The 18,220-nt window shown below is 39.1% G+C and overlaps 1 protein-coding gene across 1 annotated transcript; it reads right to left on the bottom strand.

The window, feature by feature from the left end:
• Nucleotides 1-3,917: 3,917 nt before the first annotated feature.
• On the bottom strand, nucleotides 3,918-9,977 carry fgf19 (fibroblast growth factor 19). The gene is made up of 3 exons (XM_058646037.1): nucleotides 9,767-9,977; nucleotides 9,561-9,664; nucleotides 3,918-4,815 (listed from the first exon to the last, which is right to left on the bottom strand). The coding sequence occupies exons 1-3, from the start codon at nucleotides 9,975-9,977 to the stop codon at nucleotides 4,495-4,497; spliced, it is 636 nt and encodes a 211-aa protein (XP_058502020.1). The 3' UTR covers nucleotides 3,918-4,494.
• Between the last annotated feature and the right edge of the window lie 8,243 nt (nucleotides 9,978-18,220).

The following is an 18,220-nucleotide window of genomic DNA, read 5'->3' on the forward strand; positions in this document are numbered from 1 at the left end:
CACACATTTCTATCTTTTAAACACACACATTGCTATGTTTTAAACACACACATTTCTATCTTTTAAACACACACATTTCTATGTTTTAAACACACACATTTCTATGTTTTAAACACACACATTTCTATGTTTTAAACACACACATTTCTATGTTTTAAACACACACATTTCTATGTTTTAAACACACACATTTCTCTCTTTTAAACACACACATTTCTATCTTTCAAACACACACATTTCTATGTTTTAAACACGCACATTTCTATGTTTTAAACACACACATTTCTATCTTTCAAACACACACAATTCTATCTTTTAAACACACACATTTCTCTCTTTTAAACACACACATTTCTATCTTTCAAACACACACATTTCTATGTTTTAAACACGCACATTTCTATGTTTTAAACACACACATTTCTATCTTTCAAACACACACAATTCTATCTTTTAAACACACACATTTCTCTCTTTTAAACACACACATTTCTATCTTTCAAACACAAACATTTCTATCTTTTAAACGCACACATTTCTCTCTTTTAAACACACACATTTCTATCTTTTAAACACACATTTCTATCTTTTAAACACACACATTTCTCTCTTTTAAACACACACATTTCTATCTTTCAAACACACACATTTCTATCTTTCAAACACACACATTTCTATCTTTTAAAGACACACATTTCTATCTTTTAAACACACACATTTCTATCTTTCAAACACACACATTTCTATCTTTTAAACACACACATTTCTATCTTTTAAACACACACATTTCTATGTTTTAAACACACACATTTCTATCTTTTAAACACACACATTTCTATGTTTTAAACACACACATTTCTATCTTTTAAACACACACATTTCTATCTTTTAAACACACACATTGCTATGTTTTAAACACACACATTTCTATCTTTTAAACACACACATTTCTATCTTTTAAACACACACATTTCTATCTTTTAAACACACACATTTCTATCTTTTAAACACACACATTTCTATGTTTTAAACACACACATTTCTATCTTTTAAACACACACATTTCTATCTTTTAAACACACACATTGCTATGTTTTAAACACACACATTTCTATCTTTTAAACACACACATTTCTATGTTTTAAACACACACATTTCTATCTTTTAAACACACACATTTCTATCTTTTAAACACACACATTTCTATGTTTTAAACACACACATTTCTATCTTTTAAACACGCACATTTCTATCTTTTAAACACGCACATTTCTATGTTTTAAACACACACATTTCTATCTTTTAAACACACACATTTCTATCTTTTAAACACACACATTTCTATCTTTTAAACACGCACATTTCTATCTTTTAAACACACACATTTCTCTCTTTTAAACACACACATTTCTATCTTTCAAACACACACATTTCTATGTTTTAAACACGCACATTTCTATGTTTTAAACACACACATTTCTATCTTTCAAACACACACAATTCTATCTTTTAAACACACACATTTCTCTCTTTTAAACACACACATTTCTATCTTTCAAACACACACATTTCTATCTTTCAAACACACACATTTCTATCTTTTAAACACACACATTTCTATCTTTTAAACACACACATTTCTATCTTTCAAACACACACATTTCTATCTTTTAAACACACACATTTCTATCTTTCAAACACACACATTTCTATCTTTTAAACACACACATTTCTATCTTTTAAACACACACATTTCTATGTTTTAAACACACACATTTCTATCTTTTAAACACACACATTTCTATCTTTTAAACACACACACATTTCTATCTTTTAAACACACACATTTCTATCTTTTAAACACGCACATTCTATCTTTTAAACACACACATTTCTATCTTTTAAACACGCACATTTCTATGTTTTAAAAACACACATTTCTATCTTTCAAACACACATTTCTATCTTTTAAACACACACATTTCTATCTTTTAAACACACACATTTCTATGTTTTAAACACACACATTTCTATCTTTTAAACACACACATTTCTATGTTTTAAACACACACATTTCTATCTTTTAAACACACACATTTCTATCTTTTAAACACACACATTTCTCTCTTTTAAACACACACATTTCTATCTTTTAAACACACACATTTCTATCTTTTAAACACGCACATTTCTATGTTTTAAACACACACATTTCTATCTTTTAAACACGCACATTTCTATCGTTTAAACACACACATTTCTATGTTTTAAACACACACATTTCTATCTTTCAAACACACACAATTCTATCTTTTAAACACACACATTTCTCTCTTTTAAACACACACATTTCTATCTTTCAAACACACACATTTCTATGTTTTAAACACGCACATTTCTATGTTTTAAACACACACATTTCTATCTTTCAAACACACACAATTCTATCTTTTAAACACACACATTTCTCTCTTTTAAACACACACATTTCTATCTTTCAAACACACACATTTCTATCTTTTAAACGCACACATTTCTCTCTTTTAAACACACACATTTCTATCTTTTAAACACACATTTCTATCTTTTAAACACACACATTTCTCTCTTTTAAACACACACATTTCTATCTTTCAAACACACACATTTCTATCTTTCAAACACACACATTTCTATCTTTTAAAGACACACATTTCTATCTTTTAAACACACACATTTCTATCTTTCAAACACACACATTTCTATCTTTTAAACACACACATTTCTATCTTTTAAACACACACATTTCTATCTTTTAAACACACACATTTCTATGTTTTAAACACACACATTTCTATCTTTTAAACACACACATTTCTATGTTTTAAACACACACATTTCTATCTTTTAAACACACACATTTCTATGTTTTAAACACACACATTTCTATGTTTTAAACACACACATTTCTATCTTTTAAACACACACATTTCTATGTTTTAAACACACACATTTCTATCTTTTAAACACACACATTTCTATGTTATAAACACACACATTTCTATGTTTTAAACACACACATTTCTATTTTTTAAACACACACATTTCTATGTTTTAAACACACACATTTCTATGCTTTAAACACACACATTTCTATCTTTTAAACACACACACTTCTATGCTTTAAACACACACATTTCTATGCTTTAAACACACACATTTCTATGTTTTAAACACACACATTTCTATGCTTTAAACACACACATTTCTATGTTTTAAACACACACATTTCTATGCTTTAAACACACACATTTCTATCTTTTAAACACACACACTTCTATGCTTTAAACACACACATTTCTATGCTTTAAACACACACATTTCTATCTTTTAAACACACACACTTCTATGCTTTAAACACACATTTCTATGCTTTAAACACACACATTTCTATGCTTTAAACACACATTTCTAGAAGTGAATAAATGAATTGATTTATTTTGGTTCATATTGAAAACATAAGGGTAGTGTATAAGTAAAGTAAGTATAAGTAAAAACCTATCCACGCTTTCTTCACTAAATATCAATATCAGTCTCTCAGTCAGCTTCCTGAACTATAGTTCACTATAGCATATAGCATTAAATTATATACATAAATAATATAAACACTCCTCACACAGGTTGTGTAAAGCATGTGCTCGTCACACAGTCTGATATTCTCTACACTAGTGTGAGTTTGACAGTTTCCACTGAGCGCCCCCTGGTGGTTGGAAGAGGTGGCTGATGTGTTTAATTCTGCCTCGCTGACTGTCTCTAAATAATAGAGTGTGAGAGTGTTTCTCTAATAAGTGAGAGAAAGAGAAGACCTACAATGACGTCCCGTTAATGCTTTTTATGAGGAATTTATTTCATGTACAGCAAATACAGATGAGCAATAACATACATACAAGGTATTTACAGTTCTACTGTTGGCTATTTAAATAACTTAATAAATACAACACTTCTGCTCTTCTTTTCCTCACTGCACACTCGTCACCGCTCTGAGCAGGAAGTCTAAAAACACCTACAGTCTCAGTTCATCGTCTGAGGTCCAAACACAACAGTGTGGCAGTGACCTCTGTTGGTGTCGTAATGGAAATGGAAATGAAGGAGAAAGTCTGGTGATGTTATAAAAGTCTGTGGAACTATAACTATTGTTCACCAAGATTTATCAAACAAAGGTCGTCTGACCTCAAACGATGGCTCATGGTTTCACATGAGAGCACTGTGACATCACACATGGTGAAACAACGTCTTTGATTGTTTGGTTGTAGAATTTGTATAAAAACAGAGGAGATGTCAGTGTTCTGTACTCTGTCAGACTGTGCGCTCGTGTTTCACAGCTGATTCACTTCCACAGGAGCAGGTGGGCTCTAGATGCCGTGAGTCCCTGGTTGTGCGACGTACAGGGCGGAGTGCTCGGTGCTCAGAACCTCTGAGGACACAGTGGTTTCCAGGTGTCTCTGACCTGCTCTTTCATCTTTTGTGGAAGCTGGGACTTTGAATGATCTGAGAGAGCTTTCCAAAAGAATCCATTGTGTCCACGGGTTCCTCTGTCTGTGCTGCACTCTGCCACGGCTGCTCATGGAGGTCCCGTCCGGAGGCGGAGTCCTGAGCCAGGGTGCTGATCCTCGGGAGGAACTGAGCCAAGGTCGGGACACCTCGGTCTCTGCCCTGCAGCCTTTGCCGCTGGTTTCCCAGACTGAGCAAGGCTCCGTGTTTGTCAGAGGTGTAGACGTTGTACCCGTCTGCTAAGATCTTCTCTCTGAAGGCGCAGTCGTCTCTGCTGTAGATGTGCTGGACAACACAGAGACGGAAGGTCAGAGGTTAGAAAAACATCACCTGATCACAGCCACTTCCTGTCTTACTCCACCCAACTGAAGGAATTGTTTTAACGTTCATCAAGAAGGGAATCACATTCTTCCTCAAGTAAAACAAAACAATTACCTCAGCACACTCAGAGACAGACAGACAGGGAGACAGACAGACAGGGAGAGAGACAGGGAGACAGACAGGGAGAGAAAATGTAACATTTGTCTTTTGTGTAGACAGAATTACTGTGAAAATGAGTTAGATGTAATCATGCAGGTAGATGATTACATCATTATCAACATATGTCTCTGTCTCTGTGTCTCTGTCTCTCTCTGTCTCTCTGTCTCTGTGTCTGTGTCTCTCTGAAATAAATGCCCTGTGTGAGTCACACAGGTCAGAATGTGATGTCTGTAAAGGGAGGAGGAGCAGAAGTGTCTCAGGTGTCATCATCAGGTTATTATGGAGTTATTGATGAATTCCGTTCACTGGACACTTTTCTTTGTATCGTCTTGAGTCACTTATTATTGAAATGTTGTTTCACAGACACAGGCTTTGTTCTTGAGGCTTCTTCTGATCCACCTGCACCTTATTCAGAGGTATCACTGATATTCTACTGCAGAGACTGGAGCAGACTCTTGGGATCACAGGTACTGCCCTCTGCTGGTTTAAATCATACTTACAGTGCCCTCCAAAAGTATTGGAACAATGAGGCCAATTGTTATATTTTTGCCATAGACTGAAAACATCTGGCTTTGACATCAAAAGATGAACATTTCAGCTTTTACTTGCAAAAGTGGAACCAACATGAAAACCAGAGAGCTGTCTTTGTTTGAAACACAAGAGAGAAGACGGGAAATCAATCAGAGCCACTGCACAAACACTGGCCAGAGCCAGTCCTGAAGAAGACCAAGGAAAACATCAGCAACAACCTCCAGAGGGCAGGAGTGAAGGTATCACAGAAGACTTCATGAACAAACGTACAGAGGCTACAGCAGAAGATGAAACCACTCATTAGCAAGAAGAACAGGAAGACCAGGCTGGAATTTACAAAAAAGTTCAGAGACGAGCCTCAAACATTCTGGGACTGATGAGACAAAGATGAACTTTTACCAAAGTGATGGAGAAAGAAAGGATCTGCTCATGATCCCAAACACACAAGCTATAGAGGAGACTGAAAGCCTGGAAGAGCATCACAGCAGAAGAATGCTAACGTTTGCTGATGTCAGTGAGTCACAGGCTTGATGCACTTATTGAAATCAAAGGATTTGCAACTAAATATTAGGTGTTATTCACTTTTAGAGTTGTGACGTTCACGAACAAACGATGGGAACCGAGTCGCAGCTGAGAGCCGTTCTTTTTCTATTTCGTTCTTTTTCTATTTCGTTCTTTTTCTTTTCGTTCTTTTTCTTTCGTTCTTTTTTAAATTGCTGTCACTCACACAGCATGCACACACAAGCTCCTCCTGCGACTCAACTGAGACGGAGCATGCACAACAAGGGGAGGAGCATAGGCTGCCAATTTGATATGCAAATGACACGTGAGTGCGGACTGCGGAGTGTCAGAATGCAGCCAAAGGAAGCGCAGCAGCATTTGGATGAACTTTTCAGATGAATATGTAACATATGCCAAAATCCTATTTAGTTCAGGACTCTCTGCAAGGTTATACTTGAAACTTGTTTTGTAAAAGTTTTTCTATATTTTCTATATTAATATGGAAGTTCATTGTAGACTGCTTACTTTTTTATTGTGCCACAAATAAAAAGGTAGTCCTAGTTTAATCTGTCCTTCCTCTCTCTCTCTGTCCTCATATTGCAGGTTGCAGGATCCAGATCCAGTTTTGAGGCCATTATTATTATTATTATTATTATTATCATCATTATTATTATTATTGTTATTATTGTTGTTATTATTATTGTTATCATTATTATGATTGTCAGTCATCATCTACCGCTTTATCCTCCACCGGAGGGTCGCGGGGGGTGCTGTGCCAATCTCAGCTACATCGGGCGATAGGCGGGGTACACCCTGGACAGTTCGCCAGTCCATCTCAGGGCCAGACACAGATAGAGACAAACAACCATTCACTCTCACACTCACTCCTATGGTCAGTTTGGAGTGTTCAATTTACCTATCCCCACATTGCATGTTTTTGGACTGTGGGAGGAAGCCGGAGTACCCGGAGAGAACCCACGCACACACGGGGAGAACATGCAAACTCCATGCAGAAAGGCCCTTGTTCCAACCGGGGCTCGAACCCGGGTCTTCTCGCTGCAAGGCGAGAGTGCTAACCACTACACCACCGTGTGGCCTATTATGATTGTCATTGTTATTATTATTATTATCATTATTATTATTGTTATTATTATTATTATCATTATTATTATTGTTATTATTATTATTATCATTATTATGATTGTTAATGCTATAATTAACAATCAGCAGTCTCTGCTGCTGCTTATATAAATGACATCATAGTTCTATAAACACGTCATCACTGACTCTAACTGTGGTGTATAAACCTATAACTTGATAGAGTTGTTGTGTATCTGCTCCTGGTCCCAAACGGTCTCTCTGTTCAGTCTTTACCTCTCCTCCCTCTTGTCCTTTCTGTCCCTCTCCTCTCCTCTGTCCCCCATTCTTCCTTTCACCCCGACCGGTTGAGGCAGATGCTGCAGATGTGAGTCTGGTTCTGTCAGAGATTTCTTCTTCTTCTTCTTCTTCTTCTTCTTCTTCTTCTTCTTCTTCTCCTTCTTCTTCTTCTTCTTCTGTTAAAGGGAGTTGTGTCTCTCCACTGATGCCTTGTGTTTGTTCATTGCGTGAACTGTTGTGTTTCTCTGCTCCATGATGTTGTCTATGTACAGAGACCTGAGATCATGTATGTTATGATTCGGTGATTTAAATGAATTATTACCTCTGGGTTTTACAAAGAAAGTTTTCAAAAAAAACATTAGTTGGCTGTAAAATCCTAACCATAAGGAAACGTTCATATTCTAGTATAATAAGTGGAGGCCTCCAGGATCATTTAGTCTTTTGAACAAAGCTAATAGCGTTGAATAATATAGTATTGTTTTCCCTGTAGTTTGCATGAATGAAGGTAGAACACCTATGTAAATGTTGCTGTGAGTTCTTCAATGATTGTTGACTTTGGGCAAAGGGAGGCAGCCACAGGCCAAGGTTGTTGTTGCTGCTGCTGCTTGATCTTTTCATTCAGTTTTTTCACTTTGCAAACACATCTTACCCTGCGCCACACTGGACAAAGGTTGATGAACCAGTCGACTGTTTGAATGAATGACTGACTGAGTGTTTTCAGAACATGGAAGCTGACGGCCAATAATATGAACAGCAGCACAACACCTCCGATCAGCAGCGTCTCCTCCAACCTTTCTGCACCACTTTCTTCTATGATTTCATTTGGTGATCCCAGATCCCAGATCACAGATCACAGATCCCAGATCACAGATGATGTCACACTTACTATAATGACCATGATTATCATGTGTAACCTGCACACCAGTTTAACTGGAAGAAATATTTTTAGACTGACTGCTGATAATTCTTGGTTATTATTACTGTATTAGCATTTTTGCTCAATTTAAATTTTTTTCCCATACTGTGTATAAACACACTCACACCCTGTACATTAGGGCCCTAAATTTGCCATTTGAAAGCCATTAAAATGACTCTTTTTCATCCTTTTATCTTTATTACCTTCCTTGAGGAAGTAATTCTTTTGGAAAAGGACAGGATGGATACTGCAGGTTCTGGTCTCAGGAAGAAACGGGTCGAGTTTGGCAGTGATCTGTATCAAGGATTCATGTTTTTTTGCGTCAACACTTGTGAAATGTTGACTCTGTGGGAAACTGATGCATTGACAGAATATGAAATTGTGCAAAATTGTATATTTATTTACATTCTTCCTGTGACTGACATACATATTTGTTTTTGTTGTTTTCCTCAACATGGCACTTTTTTCTCTAAAGACAAGCTAAATAATGTGAAACACACTTTGGTGGAAATACAGACTTACGAGTGCACACACACACACACACACACACACACACACACACACACACACACACACACACACACCACATACTGTATCTTTGGCTTTAACATGAAATCATCTGTAATTTAAGATTAAGATACACACTCTCCAAGAGGTCTACAGATGTATTCAATATATTTAATATTATCACAATGAATGTATCTTTATCTTTTCTCCATCTACTCATTTCATTTGATCATAGAGAAATGTATTTCATTTTCTTTTTAATATTAGCTGGGTTTTAGCTCAAATAAAGGATTGTTCGTTTTACTTCAGTGTATATAAATGATGCCCTTGTTCAGGTGGTTTTAGTGCAAATATTTGAATTTGAAGGCATATTTATCAGAGAGTGATATGAGAGGATTATTGTTAATCAAATAAAATAGTATACAACACACTACTTTTGGAACTGTGCATTTTACAAACCAGATACAACTAAAACGCTTTGTAATGAATCTCATGACTCATTTTATCATTGTTATATTATATAGGTTATTTTTTATTCTACCTTTGTTGACAATTAGACATTTACTAAAAAAAAACATCAAACATTTCATATACATGAAGAAAATGGAAAAAAGGAAATGACTTTTGATGAATTTACTGATTCTAGACACATTGTTATTAACATATTGGAGCATTAATTGGCAACAGATTGTCACATGTCAGTAATATATGTCCTTACCGATGAGTACAGTCTTCCATCGCCCTCTATGCAGAGAAATCTTGAAGTTGCAACTCCTCTGATGGCGACACAGCCTGGATCGACAGGTCGGATCTCCAGCAGACCTGCAGTTTAAACACTCATCAGAACCCAGAGTCTCACTGAGCCGACTCAAGTCCTGCTGCTGCTGCAGCAGCAATCATCAAAACTGCATGTGCTTTACTCACTGTACACTGTTTGGTCTGCAGAGCCATGGATCGTTCCATCTGCACTGATCAGTAGGTGCAGTCCTGGCCTCGTAGCATACAAGTGCCTCAAGCGCACAACCTGGTCCCAGCCATGGTCCAGGTATGGGCCCTGGTCCATTAGGGGTAAGCAAGAGACTCCAGCAGCAAAAAACACATTGGCAACAGATACAGTGACTACAAGCACAAGCATGATTGTATTACTGCTCCCTCCAGTCTGTAGTGCAATATCACAGAGGCTCATCCTAACTCCGCCTTTTAAACGTGGCCCTTATCAGTTACTGATAACCCTCTTTCCCAAATCAAGTTCTCAGAAGTAGATCACAACACACCCCTGCATGACAACCAACTGAATCCAAGCCTTCCATTGGCCCCTGACTTTCTCCCACAGCACCCCTGCATTTCATTCAGCTTTTAGTCTTGGTATTTTTCCTGGTGCACGACCACACACTGTCACTGATGTGGTTCCTTCACGGCGCAGTACTTTCCCATTCACGTGTTTCTAGTTGTACAATTGTGGTACCTTTACAGTGTAGTGTTGGTACTTTGTCAGATGTTTTGCTTCTTTAATATAGTTTAGTATATTGATGACCACTCAAACCTGCTTTACACGACAGTCACATCTTCATACACATTCACAGCCGACAGGTTAAGTGTCTTGTAGACTAGCTGGTAATTGAACTCACAACTTTCAAATGGCTATAGTTGCCCTGAGGCAAATATCAGATGTTATTGCATTTCATACCCTGACTGACAACAATGTGCTTCATCACAATGATTTCACAAACCAAACGTGGATGCATTCGATTTAGAACAACAGCCTGGAGCTCTGGTGTCGTTAGTGTTGTGAAGACTGTCAGGCTCAGGCTCACCAGTCTAACACTGTTGGATGTGTTGCATAATTATGTTACATAAAGTTTTGCCAAATGTCCTCTGTCAAATTGCACATTTTTTATTTGTGAATAGGGTAAAGTCTACAGATTGGTCAGATTCCAAGTGGAGCTGTGAGACTGGGTCACTGCACACTAAAATCACAGTCTTCTTTCCGCTCTTATCACATTCTGGCTGGAACTTCCGCTGCTCTGCTGCAAGTTAAACTGTAATGGAGAGCAAACATCACCATTCACCAGACCCTAGCCCACATTTCACAGGCTTATCTTTTCTAAAGGTTTCTGTCTCTGTGTTTGTTGTGGCACTTTGTCATGTTTCCTTTATTTATTCATTCATTTATTTGTTTATTCATTCTTTTTCTTCCATTTCTGATCCATTCAATCCGTCTTCAAACATTCCATCACTAGATGGCAGCATATATGAATTCTTCTTAAACCATTATGAATCAGTGTAGAGAACACTTATTTCTCATCATCAACTGATTCAAACAAGATGATGCCTTTGTAACGAGGTAGATCAACTCATATAATGATGAGGTGCTTGATCAATGAAATAAATACTTTATATCCCAGATAAGTTTCTGAACTATAGTTATTCTCTCACCTCACATCAACCACGTTTGTACACGATATACTGCACGGATGTTGTTGGTATGAAAAAGATTTTATACCAGTGTTACCAAAAAGCAGATGTTCTTTAGTTCATTTATCAGAAATATCATTGTGTCATCATGTCCCTGTTCAGTTAAAGAAATACAGGGCAACTTTACAGATTTTCCACTAACGCGGGGATCAGGTCAATTGGTCACTCTAAATTGACCGTAAGTGTGAATGTGAGAGTTAATGGTTGTTGTTTGTCTCTGTGACCCCGCCTATCGCTCCGTGTCCCTGCGATGTGACCCCGCCTATCGCTCCGTGTCCCTGCGATGTGACCCCGCCTATCGCCCCGTGTCCCTGCGATGTGACCCCGCCTATCGCTCCGTGTCCCTGCGATGTGACCCCGCCTATCGCCCTGTGTTCCTGCGATGTGACCCCGCCTATCGCTCCCGTGTCCCTGTGATGTGACCCCGCCTATTGCCCTGTGTCCCTGTGATGTGACCCCGTGTCCCTGCGATGTGACCCTGCCTATCGCTCCGTGTCCCTGCGATTTGACGCCGCCTATCGCTCCGTGTCCCTGCGATGTGACCCCGCCTATCGCCCTGTGTTCCTGCGATGTGACCCCGCCTATCGCCCCGTGTCCCTGTGATGTGACCCCGCCTATTGCCCTGTGTCCCTGTGATGTGACCCCGCCTATCGCTCCGTGTCCCTGCGATGTGACCCTGCCTATCGCTCCGTGTCCCTGCGATTTGACGCCGCCTATCGCTCCGTGTCCCTGCGATGTGACCCCGCCTATCGCCCTGTGTTCCTGCGATGTGACCCCGCCTATCGCCCCGTGTCCCTGTGATGTGACCCCGCCTATTGCCCTGTGTCCCTGTGATGTGACCCCGTGTCCCTGCGATGTGACCCCGCCTATCGCTCCGTGTCCCTGCGATGTGACCCCGCCTATCGCTCCGTGTCCCTGCGATGTGACCCCGCCTATCGCTCCGTGTCCCTGCGATGTGACCCCGCCTATCGCTCCGTGTCCCTGTGATGTGACCCCGCCTATCGCCCTGTGATCCATCATCAGCTGATTCTGAACCATATTTGACAACATTTTAGATACAAATATCTTTAATCTACAACTTTCTATATTTTCTTGTTAAATTTTCTTTGGTAATACGTGACTTTTACACACACTAAAGATAAATGATCAGAGACGTCCGTGAATATTATTCCAATATTAGAATCTTATAATTGTACCAGATGTTCCTGAAACATTAGTTTCCGTATGGACGAGAGAAGAAATAAGTGAATATTTCTAATATGTCTATGATCTCATTCTCTCAGAACACAAGTGACAGGACCATGAGCTCTGTCTCATCATAAATCTGAAAATGTCAAAGTTTGCTAATTATTCTTCTTGTTTTACAAAATGTTTTTTTCCCCTAAATAGTTTTGTTTGTGAAAGTTAGTTTTCTCTTTCTCTTTTCTGTATTTTGATCCTCCTTATTTAATTTATTGTGCATCTTTTGTATTGTCGTCTGATTTCCTCTGTGAAAGCAGAGTTAATCTGGTTTGTGTTCAGTCCAGAGGCAAATCAGGTGATTACTGGGAACATTCAAATGTCTTCAGCGTCTGTCCAACAGGACACACAGGACACCTGCTGCTGCACAGCTGTTACACTAAACTGAGTGGTCAGAGTGCCGTCACACGAAGAGACTGTAGATCCAACACTGGAACCAAAGCCAACAATGTCCAACTGTAGATCAGCTGAAGAGACTTACAATCCTGAAGATTTGCATTAATCTCCAACATTTAACAAAGCAAATATCTAAAATGTCAATATTTAACAGTGGAGTCTGCTGTCACTGTGTTTCAGTCAACAGATCTTTTTAATTAACTGATTCTAGTGATTCAGTTACACTGAAAACAACTACTTTACAAGTCACTAGTTTGTGTGTGTGTGTGTGTGTGTGTGTGTGTGCGTGTAAAACAACGTCACAGCAGATTCATGCAGCCATGCTGTGATGACTCCGCCCACGTTGAGGAGGTGCTATGAAGTAATGGAAACCAAACCAAAGCCCTGTCGGTACTGTACAGTGGAAAAGTGCCAGTTGTTCCTGATGGATGAGTTTCAGAGAGAAACACTACTCTGTACATATATATATATATATATATATATATATATATATATATATATATATATATAATATTCATATACATGTGTATTACAGTATTTTGCAATGAAAAAGTACTGAATAATAAAAGACACCGTAGAAACAGGTTTAGGGGATCAATATTTTATTGTCAACCTCCCTCAAGTTAGACATAAGCCATGTGCATAGCACATACAGAGTAACATTTTATCAGGCCGTGTATAAAACTACAGGACAACTAATAAAAGGAGTAGAACAGTATCATATCATCACTTCATAACAGAAAATACTTTGCCTGAGCTGAGTTCAAAACAAATACACTCATTGATGTGTAACAAGCAGTTTGAACAATGGAATCCACTCAGTCATTTCTGTGACTTACTATATTTTGACCTGAAAGAAGTTTATTTAAAGATTCAATCTGACAAATCCATACACTGAGCCAACAACCTCTAACAAAGACACAAATGACCTGCAGAATAAATAAGTATTTGAGGAAAACTAGGGGAAGATAAACGACACATTTCTAATACTTATCAAACGTTAAGGCACCGTTTGCACATGCACGCGTTCTTGAGCTGAATTCACTGTCAGTTCACATTCATTGATAAAATCCGATCACTTCAGCAGCCTCGTTCAATTATCAGCATGTCTGTTGCATCTCATGTGAGACAAGTCCCTGAAAAATGTACCTGACATTTGCTACAGCAGTGACACAAGCTGCACTGGCGTCTCGGCTCCAAAGCTCAATAACCAAATGAGCAGCCGGAGTAGAGGAGCCGCCCTGGGTCAGTGACACGGGGCAGAAAGGGTTTCTTCTGTAAACATGAATCTATCATGCAAATCAGTGACACTTGAGAGGATCAAGCCCAGCTGGGAGCACAGCAGACACCAGTGCACCTGCATGTATCACAGAGGTCACAGAGGTCACAGAGCCTGCACACAAGCTTTCACACCTGATGTGATCATTTCACAGAATGTGAATACACAATCAAGTTATAGTGTGTTCAGTGTGTGTTAACCACATGCATCATCACATCTACAGTTTGCTCCCTTCCTCGCCTGAGATAATAGAACAGATAGTACAACCTCAGACAACAACAACAACAACAACAACAACAACGTGCAGCGTAAGAGAATTGTACGTGGAATGTTGAAACGTCTAAGATGAAAGACTTAATAAGAAGCCATCAGAGCGCGGTGAGAGAAACGATTGGTCAACCTATTTCTTTATTGACTGCATGAATGCAACAGATACATCTCATGCTTGGAAGCACTGTTGCTTTAAATCCATTAGCCTCCTCCCCCCATATAGCATACAAGTTACTTCGAGGTTATCTTTACAAAATATATAAAGAAAAATATAGGGTTACTGCCCCGAGGATACAGTATAGTACAGTCCAACAGCTGTCTGTAAATATTTCTACCATGATTATCCTTTCTAAAAGTAAATCACTGGGTAAAGATAGCTGGAACGTGACAAGACGCAAGTAGGACAACATGGCCGCCAGAGCTGAGCTGCAGATCTCACAGCGAGACAGCGGCAGCAAGAAGGAGTCTGAGAAACGACAGGCTGCAGTAAAAAAAGCACTGGTGGTTTATTTAAAGACGTTCATACCTGTCATACTTTGAACAACACTGTACACTTATCTGTACTATAGTTATCTGTGAACGTATTTGCTCTGCTGTTGTTTGATCAGCACATATAGAAATGACACTGACGTACAGTATATCTTCTAAAATTCCAAAACTAGAGGAGGACGGTATCAGGAAATCACTCTATTCCATTCATTCATCACAATACGCCATTAATAACCCATTTATGTACTGCTTTAGCTTAGCTTAGCATACAGACTGGAAGAAAGGAAACTCTGGAAAAATACATCAGCTGATAGTTGACGTCAGCCATTTTTTCTTTTGGCTAACTTCCTGTCAGTGTCTTCTGTTAGCATGGGAGGGGTATTTATTTACCAGTAAACAACCTAACATCATGAGCAGAGAGGACCGCCTCTTTGTCAAGTTCTGGCTCCTGATTGGATAAAGTGTTGTGAGACACTTTTACATTTTTTGGAACATTTTTAAATTTGAATGAATGGATTGGGAACCGTAGGCTTTCTCTGTGTAATCTGTGTAATGGCTGTTTGTGGACTGGTGAGAAACTCCTGACAGAGACAGACACTATTGGTTATCTTAGTTTGTTGTTTTCTGAGCGGTGAAGGTGGGTAGCAGCTTAGGGTCTCTGGAGCACATCTGGAGCTTCAGTCTGGAGCTTCAACCCTCCACCAGTAGCTGTTTGAAGAAACCCAGGGTCTACGTAGTCCAGGGGTGCCCGACCTTTTTTAAATCAAGAACTACTTTAAAAGTTTCTGGTCTGTCGAGATCTACTGGTTCAGTGACATAATTACAATGTACACAAGAAACCGACACATCCAGATATAATAAAAAAAGCATTTTGGGAGTTGCTGACATGGCAATTTCTGCATTTTTCTACCTCGGTGCTCTGGCACTGGGAAGAGGAAGCTAGTTGTTTGTAGTAGGAGCTGGTTGCAAGTCTGTCTGATCTGTCACAATGACCTGGAACCTGATTTGGAACCTTCTCCTGCTGAGCATGAGCAGCAGCAGGAGCTTTTAGTTCTCCAGTTTGATCAAATTAGAATGGAACAGAAAAACACAGGATTGCACTTGAGCTAGAACGTGAACAATTGGAGATTGAGATTGAGGCTTCCTCAGCTCTATGTACTGCTGAGAGTTAAACTTAATCATGTGTGAAAAATGCAGTTCTCAAGGCACATGAACCTGTGCCCGCGGCGTATCGCCAAAGGTTTTGTGGAATGCATCGTTAAACTGAAGAGTTATCTGTTCAGTTTACTCGTTGGTGTTCAACTTCACAAACACAGACACGGGAAGAATTGTTTCATCTTATCTTAGATGAGCAATTTAAAAATTGCGGTTTATATTAATGAATACCATGTCACAACTGTGTCTGAAGCTGCTACGTTAGCTGATGACTACGCTTTAATTCATAAAGCAAAGCATGTACAACATTTAGATTCAGAGTTGCTGCTTGGTGTGCGCCCTGTGCTACCAGTCCATGAGGTCTCTTTGATACTGGGAAATGGGTTAGACGGGGGTCGTGTGTGGGCTAACGTGTTTCCTTCCATTGACTGTCGTCGCATACTGTGTGGAACTGTTTGGGGACTCGGAGGGCAACCTCCCATGGCTGCTCTTGGCACGGAAGAAACCCAAGAAAACCAAGATGGTTTAACCCAAATCAATCATTTTATGCCACAAAAAGAAGCACTTTTTAGGAACTGATTTGGGCTTTGTCGAGTCTTGAGAGTCATTGTTTTCTGTGATCACAACCCACTGACTTTACTTCCCTCCAAAATCCCAACCAAACATTAATGCGCTGGTGCCTTTAATCCAGACATTGAACACATCAGAGACAAGAAGAGCGTGACATGTGACGTGATTATTGTGCTGTCTCGTATATTTAACCAAGGCGTTGATTACGAGTCTGTAGGTTCAATGGATTGAATGGTTAACCTAAACTAATATTGGTGATGGAAATTTAGTGGTGTGGATAATAGTCATTTGTATAGTTTGGACGTGTTTGTTACAATGTAATATTTGGATAAGTGGCCTTTAAGTATATTATGTGTAAATATTGGTCTAAACCTGTTTAATTATAATTAAAAGTTAATCTTTGAATTTGCTTAACTTGAAATCCTGGGGCATTTCTTTTATGGGGGAGATGTGACGGCCTACGTTTCTCTTTGACTGTGCTCCCTCTAGTCTAAGCCTAGGTTCAGATCACACCTGTTTAGGTGGATTTGGAGCCAATCAGGTGAACCTCAGTTTTACTGCTGTTGCGTTGGGGGAAGTGTTACAGTGAAAATGGATAACGAACTTCTGGAAAATATTGCCAAGGTGTAGGAGGTCGATATATGATTTGATATATGATATGATTTGAACCAAGTGAGTCCTAAAGAAACAAATCTATGGAGGAGGATGTCGTGAGAAATGGTGTCAAAGGCTACACTTTAGTCAATGAGGATCAGTATGGATACGAGACCAGGGCTGGTTCAGTACTGTGGAAACCAGACTGGAGTTCATCAGACATATTGTTTTCTGAAAGGTGGGACAGGACGGGGGCGTCATTTATAAACCGGCGTGTAGGTTCCTGTGTGTAGAGCTGAAAAGTGGCCGTACATAGGAAACAAATTTGGATTCATAAAACCATGCACAGCCGACGCCAGTTTCTCTTTATGAATCACAATTCTGTGGGTTCCAGGATAAAGAGTGAGTTTATATAGGTATCCACTGTGGCCTGTAAGCTTAGTGACTGATTCATTTATTTAAACATGTATTTTGCAATAACAGATATCTTGTATTCATTTGTTTATTTGTGTGTATACGTCTCGTCCATGTTGTAAACAGTAATCATTTATTTTGACACAGTTTCTGGTTATCGCAGTATAATGTACACGTGGGTCAGAACATTTCCCATCAGCTTTGTGTGACTGTGTGTCGACAGTGGAGTAACGCCTTCTTTATAAACGAGGCCCCAGAACTGCGATGGTTCTTTTGTTGTTTGTTTGTTTGATTCATCGCTGGGATTCTTGAGTGAGGGAGTGACAGCAGAAGAAGCACAGCCATAAATCAGAGAGGATTATAAGTGATGAGAGGGTTAACAGCTTTAACCAGGTGAGTCGGTAAGGGATGCAGCTGACACGCAGAAGATTTAGATTTCTGACCATAAATGTGCTGTTAGGGTTAATGATGTATGCATGAATAAAGACAGTGTTGCA

This window comes from Solea solea, chromosome 12, assembly GCF_958295425.1.
Source record: "Solea solea chromosome 12, fSolSol10.1, whole genome shotgun sequence".
NCBI classification, from domain to species: domain Eukaryota; kingdom Metazoa; phylum Chordata; class Actinopteri; order Pleuronectiformes; family Soleidae; genus Solea; species Solea solea.

What these genes read in the sequence shown, in the direction of transcription:
- fgf19 (XM_058646037.1), bottom strand. Translation starts at nt 9,977, where the DNA reads ATGCTTGTGCTTGTAGTCACTGTATCTGTTGCCAATGTGTTTTTTGCT. An exon ending in TGCAGACCAAACAGTGTACA is followed by an intron (nt 9,665 to 9,766) that starts GTGAGTAAAGCA and finishes TTTAAACTGCAG; the next exon opens with GTCTGCTGGAGATCCGACCT. An exon ending in ATGGAAGACTGTACTCATCG is followed by an intron (nt 4,816 to 9,560) that starts GTAAGGACATAT and finishes TGTGTTGTCCAG; the next exon opens with CACATCTACAGCAGAGACGA.